The sequence below is a fragment of the Candoia aspera genome, chromosome 1 (assembly GCF_035149785.1).
Source record: "Candoia aspera isolate rCanAsp1 chromosome 1, rCanAsp1.hap2, whole genome shotgun sequence".
NCBI classification, from domain to species: domain Eukaryota; kingdom Metazoa; phylum Chordata; class Lepidosauria; order Squamata; family Boidae; genus Candoia; species Candoia aspera.
In genome coordinates this window covers 164827400-164837772 of record NC_086153.1, presented here as the reverse complement: position 1 = coordinate 164837772, position 10373 = coordinate 164827400, and the positions used below count along the sequence as shown (strand labels likewise).

General features: G+C 40.5%; 1 protein-coding gene across 2 annotated transcripts in view; it reads left to right on the top strand.

Annotated features, from left to right (window-relative positions):
• Window positions 1-245: 245 nt before the first annotated feature.
• The window catches only part of PTCHD4 (patched domain containing 4), a 66761-nt gene continuing 56633 nt past the window's right edge, over window positions 246-10373 (top strand). The window contains exon 1 of one of the 2 annotated variants that reach the window (XM_063317710.1): window positions 246-703. In XM_063317710.1, the coding sequence (XP_063173780.1) occupies window positions 329-703 (375 nt within the window). In that variant the 5' untranslated portion in view covers window positions 246-328. Of the gene's footprint in view, window positions 878-10373 lie in introns of both variants that reach the window. The other variant, XM_063317703.1, reaches the window with a different exon arrangement.

Below are 10373 nucleotides of genomic sequence, written 5' to 3'. Positions count from 1 at the left end.
TGAAAGAATGAGAAGGGGAGGGGGGAGAGGGAAGCCCGAGGGAACCCCCTCCTCCGCCCCCCTTCACCCTGTACCCCCGCACGCGCGCACCCCCCCTCCCCCCCATTGATCAATATTTGGTCATCTTGCTGCAACTTGCTGCAGTGTTTTAACCGGGTAGTCGAGGGAGAGGAAGGAAGACCCAGCGGGCGAGCGAGCGAGCGAGCGCGAAAGTACGAGGCAGGCAGCGGGGCTGGTCAGGCCAGTTAGCTCCCGATGTCCCCCGTGCTTTCGAAGAAGACGGCCGGGAGCATCCGCAAGCTGGCTCGGGAGGAGGAGGAGGAGGAGGATGCTGCGGCAGGTGATCCACAGAGGGCTCCGGTCGTTCTGCCACAAGCTGGGCTTGTTCGTCAGCCGGCACCCGGTCTTCTTCCTCACCGTGCCCGCAGTCCTGACCATCATCTTCGGCTTCAGCGTCCTCAGCCGCTTCCAGCCTGAAATGGACCTGGAGATCCTAGTGGCCCCGAGTCACAGCTTGGCCAAGATCGAGAGGAGCTTGGCCAACAGTCTTTTCCCCCTCGACCGCTCCAAAAGCCGTCTCTATTCGGACTTGTACACCCCGGGGAGGTATGGCCGGGTGATCCTCCTCGCCAAGCCCGGGGACAATATTTTGCACCAGGCTGAAGGGCTGCTGCAGATCCACCGAGCCGTGCTGGAAATGAAGGTGAACCACAAAGGCTATAATTATACTTTTTCCCATCTGTGTGTGTTGAGAAATCAGGATAAGAAATGCGTGCTGGATGATATAATTTCAGTGCTAGAGGATCTGAGGCAGGCTGCCCTCTCCAATAAGACAACAGCCAGGGTGCAAGTGAGCTATCCCAACACTAAATTAAAGGTATGCTCTTAATTGCATGCTTTTGCCAATTAAAGAAGCAGCACTTCATTTCTTGTCCTCAGCAGCAAAGAGAAGCATTGATGTTGTATTTGTTGTTGTTGTTTGAAAAATAAGAGACACCGAGGGCATGATTCCAGCTGGGGATACTGTGGGAGAGGAGGGGGATTGGGAAGGGGAACATGGAGCATTTCGGAAGTCACCAGTTCAAGCAGTAGCACCAGGTTGGGCTAGCAGGGCAGAAGTTGTGTAGAAAAATGTTACCTTTTGCTCCCAACACAAGCTCTCTTTGGCGTGAGAACATCCTTAACATGGACCAGAAGAAAGGGTGCCTTTTGACAGATGCCGGGTAGGAAACCAATACTCTAATGAGCTAATTGCAGTGATTCTAGGAGCTGAATTAATCAGCCCCATGCTCAAGGCTGGAGAGCAAGTCCAGGGTGAGAATTAGGAGTCTTACCAATGGAGCTGAAACTTGGATTGAGCCATCAGTGCAACCTAGTTGGGTGAAAGCAAAATGAAGGAAGAGGGTGGGATTATTTCTGCCCCGTTAGCAAGTTAAAGTCTTTTACAGTCAATGTTACTCCTTTTAATATTAAAGAAAGTATGAATACTTGATGGATGTTTCCTCTTGGCGCAATAGAATTTCTGCTGGAGTGGGTGCTTCTTGACAGACATTTCAAAGGCCGATACACTGCGCAGCCAAAAGAATTTGGGTATAACCCAAAATGTTGGGCATTGTTAGATGCCTTATCATTAATATTAGTGACGTAGTGCTGTGGCCTTCCTTGATCAGTACAAAAGAATGCAAACTTTTAATCAACTACAATTAAAGGTATGATAAGGTATGCCCTTCTTTACAAATAATTTAGGTAAGGCCACAACCATTGACTGAATGTAAAAACACACAATAATATATTCTTCTGCCTTTACAGATTTAGTTCTATCTACAGGTCAAGCTTTCTTTGGGGAACCTTTGTTTCTCATGTGTTTCTATGGCAGTCCTGCCTTAGACGAGTGTGGTTCTTAACCCACTAGTTGAAGACCAGATATGCCTCTGGAATCTCCAGCCATTTGATGGACACGGTCCAATGAAAGCTGGTTATATCTTGTTGAGATTAGAGAGGCTATTTGGTCATAGATGATGTTCTGATCCTATTCATATTTACTTGGACATAAATGTCATTAAACACATTGGGAATTACTTCAAAGTAATATATATAGGATTGTGCAGCATATCTCTTTCCACTATTGCCCTTGGGACTTCTCAGGGTTGACCTTGCCTGGACAGTGCCATTTCATTTATTATTTTTTTCAAGTAGAATATAATCTTATAGTGGGAAATAAAGTTCACCCAGAAAGTGGACATACAGTATATTGTAAACTGTAGCAAAGTGTCACGCTTCAGTTGTGGCAATATTTGTGCATTTTATTTCACACAAATTATTTCCATTGTGAGGAACAATTAACATATGAAATGGATTTTGCTCTATATCCTAAAGCTGAAGATTCTAGAATATCATATGCTTATTTCTAATAGATCTACCTCATCTTTGCTAAGCAGGAAAATGTTAACTTGAAAACTAGTAGATAACTACTGCAGTTGCTTTTTTGTCCTTGGGGAATCTTATTTGCAGATCAGAGTTATAAAATGGACAGGGCAAAGCTGGCTACTTTTTGCATTTTGCAACCATAGAACTGTTCCAGTATTTCATCAGCCTACATATATGGCAGATCATACTTGTCATTCTTCACTGGGTGAGAAGATAATGGTTTAAAAGTGGCTGAGGGAATTTAAGGATTTCTGAGGTCTTTGGAGGAATTTCAACTGATGTTGGTGACACTTCTCATGAAATCTAGGACTTTGGATTACAGACATTATTTGAGCAATTAACCCATGAGATTGAAAGGATCTTTTCTTGCTGCATAATGCAGATACCTTGTTCTTCCAGGAAACTGTCAGTGAAGCAAGAAGAATGAATGGTGACTATAATGCATTTAGTGAAATGTGCCCTCACATGTTTTGGTGCTTAATCTGTAGTACTGATAATGATAGCAAATTAATACTTCAGTCACCATTGGGTCCTTAGAGAGTCATCCGTGTCAGTTTGGCGAATAGGGAGAAGTTCAAGAGCCCTCAGAAGCACATTAAATGTCTGCAAAACATCTGGAGGATTAAATCATGAATCTTTGAATCATAGATTATCATTAGGTTTGCAAATAAAACCAATATATGTGGACAGGATACTTTGAAGAATTCGGACTATCCCATCACACACATCCATTATCCTTTACAGCTGTTAATATCCGTCGGGTAGAGGTACAAGACATTCCTTCTTATGAGAGACGGGGATTCTGAGTGACTTGAAAAGTGATTGTGGAACTATAAATAAGACTTTCCTGGAGCCTGGGGATTGTAATAAATAATAGTCACATGCAATTATCCCTACTTGGGCTTGAGTAATGGCTAGGCAATTCTTTTTTTTTTTTCTGGGTAGGTGGTTTTTTCAAAGATGTGGGCTGCTGCATGAGGCCTAGAGGCATTCTTGGAAATAAAAATTATACTGGACAGTGGCTCTGTGTTATGCAGCATGCCAACTTCCCATTTTAAAGTTTAAAAGATTTTTAAAAATCAGGCAGGGTAAGGAGCCTTCTGGGCACCAAGGACCATTGGCACTTCTGGGCATCATGCTGTAGATTCTAGAATCATGGTATCTTTCTGACTAGATTCTTTAAATTGAGAAAAGGAAGCATGATGTTCTGGTGGTTCCGTTTCTACTTAATGGGCTGATTCCAGAAGTTAACACTAGGAGACTGCAACTCTCTGGCATGTAGGTTTTCTGATCATATAGCATTTGTACCCCATTTTTTAAAATATCTGCATTAAATAACTGGAGGGGCCCACCAGGTATGTGGTGTGGAATGTTGTCAGTAGTGCATGGCAAACAAGGATTGGAGTTGTCTTCTGTGCCAGATGATAGCAGTGGAAATCTTATACTTGTGTTTGGATCAATTATGGACCTATAGACAGTAAGTAAGATTACCTATTTCTGCTCTCACTAATTGGTCTCTTTAGGTAGGGAGACAATTTATATATGGGGGTTGTAGACTCCCAAATGATTGGTTTCAAACCTTGGAAGTGCTTCAGGAACATGTTCTGTTAGTAGAAGCTTAGGAGGCCTCTTTGAAATGGAGCTGATACGCAGCTGTGGCCTTCCCTGAACAGAAATGTCCTGGCCAATTGGTGACATTTAGGATTTATGCTATAATTGCTATATGTAGTTGTAACTATATAGCAATTCTTTCTCAAAACTATGTTAACTAGAGTTATAATTATTTATAATAGCATCATAGTTTTCTATCTTATATGTACCTCTGAAGAGTGACTGAAAACTTTCTTTCAGTGAAAACACAACCACTAGGTGGAAACATTTTACTCCAGTTCTGAAAGAGCTGTATTTGTGCTCAGAGACTGATTTGTACATCATACTTAGCCATAGTTCATTTAACCTTATTTTCTTGCTAAAACCACTGTTAGCTGAGTTTATATCATATACTAACCCATAGTTTGTTTGCCTCTGACTTATGTATTGGGTGAATTCAAACACGACGTTGTAAATATAAAGCTTAAGAGAGCTTGGGACCTAGTTATCTGAAAGGACCAGTCTTCCCCTCCAGCATGTTGAAATCACTGATGGAAGATCTCTTGCAGGTGTTCCCGGCACACAACATGATACAGGCGGTGAACGGATGCAGAACTTTCTCATTAATGGTGACAGTTCATACATGGTTCTTCCTCCTTGCCGAAGCTCATATTTGGGGCACATTTTTTTTTGTTCTCTCTAGTTTTACCAGTTCTGAGCTTTAAACTGAAATCTGCTACTTAAATTGTAGTTATAAGTAATCTGGAAACTAGATGAAGAATGATATATGTATGTGTAAAATCAATAAATACATGAAACACATACCCCTGCCGCCAACAATGACAGGCAATTGTGCTATTTGTGTCTTAGGTACACTCTTTGCACGGTTACTTGGAATGCAAGCTTTCAGGCTGGCTCTGCCTCCTTATACTATTGAAAATAAATAAGGTGATATGCTCTATGAGTTTTGGACAATATGTACATTTTACAAGATATCTGTTCGTTTAACAGATCAAGGACCATAAAGGACCTTATAGTTAGTGAAATAATCATTTTATCTATTCTACTTCTTCTTCGCAAGGAAACAACTCTATTTCAAAATAATTTGTATATCCTTTTATTCTGATTAAACTGCTATAGTAGTGAATAAAAGAAACATAATACATGAATAAAATGGTATCAAAACACTTGTCAATTTATATTATGAAACCTTGTACAATTCCCCAAGTCTCTGTAACATCTCTCTGTGGGTTCCTGTTAGAATATGAAATCTTTAGATCTTCTCTGGGTGCTTTTATACGTGCTGAAGATAACTAATGCTTCCCTGCGATAGTGGCAGACACTGGCTGATTGCCCTGTTCATTTGCTCCTTCCTAGCTGAGGGTAAGGTTTTTGGGACATGTGCAGTGCAGCCTCTGTTGTTCTCTTTCTGACTAGAAGAAGACAGACAGTTAATAAAAGGTTGGCTCAGCCTCTCCACTTCCAAAGCCATGTGTCTTGATACACTCCCTGGCCTTTACAGTCAGCTCTGCTCTTTTGTCTAATGGAATAGCCTTCACAATTTCTTAGGCAGGATAGGAAGAGATGTTTGGGGCTGGCCAAAGAGATTTGCTTCCAAAGAGAATGTCATGTCTATCTACATGGGGCTGCTCTTGAAGACCACTTGGAAACTACAGCTGACCCAGAATGCAGTGATGTGTGCAGTGATGGGTATACCACAATATGCCAGTACAGTATCCATCCAGAACTTTTTGTGATGAAAGAAAGAAAGAACAGAACGGAACGGAACGGAACAGAACAGAACAGAACAGAACAGAACAGAGAGGGGAAAGGACGTGAAACAACAAACCAGCAGATACAAAGACAGAGGAAAATAACAGAAAAGGAAAAAATACAGAAAAGTTGGTGGAGGAGCAAGAAAATTGGTGCTGTCTTGCAACGAATGTGGGATTACGTTGGCAGTCTATTAATAAAGAGGTAATCATCCCATAATTAAAAGCATAAACATGATAAAAGGATTGAATAATTCCCCCTACCCAGTGGGGATAATTATGGTGATTAGGCTTTGCAGTCACCGCAATGGGTACAAAATAGGTTATTGCCCCTAGAATATCGTTTGACATTTCCATTTATGTTTATTTTTTTATATATATTAGAAAAGTTAATACATTCCTCAGAAAATGCCTGCTCCAAAATCTCTCTGTCTTTATTCCATTGCCCAGAATAAGCTCCCAGATATAAATGTAATGGTATTAATATAATATTAATATATCTAACTGCCCTTCAGTTTTTTTTCTGGAGTCTGTATGCCTATCTAAAATCTGTAAAGCTTTGCAGATTATTGGGCCTGAATGAGATCTTGCCTCAGGAGACTCTTTGAAATGTTGTCTACATTGAAGTAAAATTTCTAGAAGTGTAGATAATACAAATCTTCTCTAGTGGCATTCATGGGGGGAGATGAAAAAAAAATTCAAGACAGCAGTCCTGGCAGTGTGCAATCAAAGTCCTGTCTGTTTTGAATATATAAATAACCCCTTTCAGATGCCATGGGGTCTTCTCCAAAAACTAGAATCCCAGTCTAACAGATATAACATGCTGCCTGCTGAAAAAAGAGATGAGTTTGATGCATCTTCAGGTTGTACAGCCCTGCAGTTCTTGAACCCAGCTAACCGAATCTTGTCTCTCTCTCTCTCTTTTTTTCTTTTTCTTGAGATGCTGGCAATGTCTTCAGAATTCCAGATACATTTTCTCAGGACTTCATTTCATCATTCTGTAAGGTGGGGGAATTAAACTTTGTTTCCTAACTGGCTCTTTCCATTCAGAAGAAATACTTGCATCCCAAAATCAGAATACCTGGCTTGATTAGGGTTTAGTCAAGAGACAGCTAATCTTAAAATGAAAACTTAGGACTGCATACACACACACACACACACACAGAGTATATATACAACCACATACTGTATGATCAATCTTTTCCTTCCATCTAAACATTGTGTATTTTATATTTATTTACATACAGTGCTGCTTTCTTATTTTGCCTTGCTTTCTCAGACTTAGGAACTTCCTTAAAAGATTTCTGTTTTTATCATTTCAGCAACTGTGTAAAGTATGTTGTGCTAAGACATTGGCTCGACTGCCTTGTAAGTAGCTTAGTCGAACAATCTAACCACTACCATATTGGAAAACAGTGAATGACTGAAGAAACATAGATTCACTGAACTTCACAGGAATTTGAAATGATCCTTTCAGAAATCTAGTCATAATTTGATGAGTCTTCCTAAAGATGTGTGCCTTTCCAGATTTTATTTATTTATTTATTTGATTTATATGGCCAAATAACAAATTAGAACAATAGTAAAATAGCAATACACACACACACACACAGAGCATATATACAAAAATATAAAACACACAGCAGCTAAGAGAAATTTTAAAAACATCAATTAGCACAACCAGGAAATGGGCTGTGTACAGACTCGCATGCAGAACCAGGTCTTCAAAGCCTTACGGAAGGCCAGCAAGGTCAGGGCCAATCTGGTCTCTGGAGCCACTAGAACCAGTGCATTATTGATGGACAACTACAGAAGAAAGACTCTATACTAGTATAAGCTGTAATGTGGAGGCATTTTCTATTGCTTTTGATCTCAGTTTCCTCAGAAGTAGCCATGAAAATGCTTTAGAAACTAAATACACGTGCCTATGAAGACCTATGCCATTTTAGTGCCTTGTGAAAAGCCCACTTCCAAAGAAGACTGTAGAACCAATCAAGTTTATTGCTTCTGATGTTATCACATGGGCAGGTAGTTCAGAATATTAATGCAACAAGCTGAAATAGGAAGCATTTTCTCCCTCCAAAATTCTTGCAAACTACAATAGAGCATGTTGTGAGATTAAGAGTCAGTGGGGTAGAGTTGATGGACCTGGGCCAAGAAATCCTTAGTTATAGTCTTCTCTCAACCATGAAGTCATTCTCACTAAACTGTCTCAGAAGTTAGATATATAGATAAAATAGGATGAGACTAGATATGGGATAAGAGAGTTTGGGGCCTGAGGCAGAAAATCCAATAAAAAAATCAATAATATTGACATAAAACCGGTAATTGACCATTTAATGCCTTACAAGGTCTCACAAACATGGTTGCACAAGACAGGCTGTTTCTTTCTTTTGGACCTACTGGCAACAGGGAGTGTAATCTTTAGCAGGACCACTGGGTGGGTTGAACAATGGGGGATTTCAATTTTGTTCACTGACAAGAATCCTATTGCAGACAAGATCATGATTTCTTCACTGCCATGAGCAGTGGAGCATCAGCAATTTTGGTCAGGATTTTGGGGCTTTCTTCCCAAACCTGATCACTTGGGCGAGTGGGAGGGGGGAATGATCTGTATGTGTATTTGTGGGAGAGCAAGAGAGAGTGAAAATGGATGTGCCAGGAATGAAACTCACAAGAATCAAGAAGGACATACCCATTGTCTGAGAAGGGGAATGGACCTGTGACTGAGAAAGTATGGCTTATAGAAGTCCTTTATTGTAGTCCAATGTTACATTCACAATGGTGAAGGTTGACTGATAACAGGAGGAAGAGAGACATTATATGGCAACTTGGTAGGATATGGCAATATTCTTATGGGAAATGTACTTGGGGAAGACGCATGGGTTGCTGCAGGAAAGAAGATGATTAACAGCTTCCTCATCCTCAAAGGAAAAATAAACCTGGCCAATTTCTATTGGTAGGGCAAAACTAGCTGTAAAGCAGTCCAAAGGGAAAGCATAAATCACCCTGCCCCAAGGCAAGCAACCCCTTAGTCTTCTTAGCTAGATTTTCCTTTTGTTATGAAGACATAACAAACCCAAAGTCAATCACGTTATTTTAATTTGCAGTTTGTCTTTCTAAAGGGATTCCTCCAAACACTTCAAGTTCAAGACAGGAACATCTATTTCAGTTTGTTTCTAAACATCAATACTCAGTGCACAGTTTTGGAGGGGGGCAGTTTCAGACAGGTTCATAACACTGGGGAAAAGACCTTCCCTTCCTTTTAATCACACAGAGGCCTTAATAATACAATTGCCCAAACATTACAGCCGTGTCTGCACACTTCGCTCGGCAAGAAAACAGAAGTGGTTTACTCTTGCTTTCTTCTGGTTTTGAGTTTGGAGTTGTGTCTTCTAGTCGGTTGGTCTTCCACATGCCTGCAGAGCTCTATCTGCCCTCCCATTCTGGATTGCCTTTGGCTTCCCCCTTTTCCTTTTGGACTCACCAAGCAAGGGTGACTCTACAGTATCAGACCAGATACCTAATGCAAGATGGCTAGGGTAGAGAGCCAAAGAATATAATCAGAAAGTTTACCTTTGCTAGGCTTTGCGTAGATCAGTGTTCCTCAACGTTGGCAAGAAACTTCAACTCTCAGAATGGGAGTTGGCTGGGGAGTTCCAGGAGTTGAAGTCCACATATCTTCAAGCTGCCAAGGTTGAGAAACACTGGTGTAGATCATGCCAGAATATAGAATATATTAAGGCTAATAAATGTGTGCCAGCACATCTGATTATTCTTTTCAGGAGTTTTACAGTAAATAATAAGGTAGGGTAAAAAATGAGTTTAGAGGAAAAGAGGATCAGAATAGGAAAGAGAATGGCACATTGTCCCCTTATCTGTTTAATTTATACAGTAAATTATTAGAATATCAAGTTGGGACAAAATCAAAATTGGAGGTCAAAATACTAGCAATTGGTTACTTGGAAATAAAGACACATTCATATTTAGTATTTAAGCTGCTCTTGTTCTGTGCTCATGCTGGTTTTAATCTAAATTGGTTTTAAGAAAATTTTACCTGGAATGAAATGCTTTAGCAACAGCTTGCAATGGATTTTGTTCAGATTGCAGGCTGCCACATTCTGTGCTGTGCCCACTCACTTTTCTAGGAATCTCTTTCCTTCCTTTGGGTGGGTCTTCTTGGACATAGATAATTTGATGTGTGTATGTGTGCATATATATATGAAACACACACACACAGAGACATATATAGGTATGTATATTTAGATAGACAGACAGACAGACACATATAAAAGTCAAAATGCACATACATGCAGCTAAAAAAAATCCTTTCTTACTGCCCTGTTTTTTAAAATCAGGCCTGCCCTCTGGAATAGTGTCCCCCCCTGCCTGAGATCTGTATGTTTCCCACTCCAACAACAGGCCTGGAGTAGGGTGTTTGTGAACCCCTGAAGTTTCTTTTGCGCAATGTGTATGTTTTTTTTCCCCTTCTGTTCGTGTATGATTTGTTTTTCTATTTTATTGTTTCTTCCTTTTTGTAAAGTGCAAGTGGTCCAGAGTTATCTGGGCCCAGGCAGTCTCTAA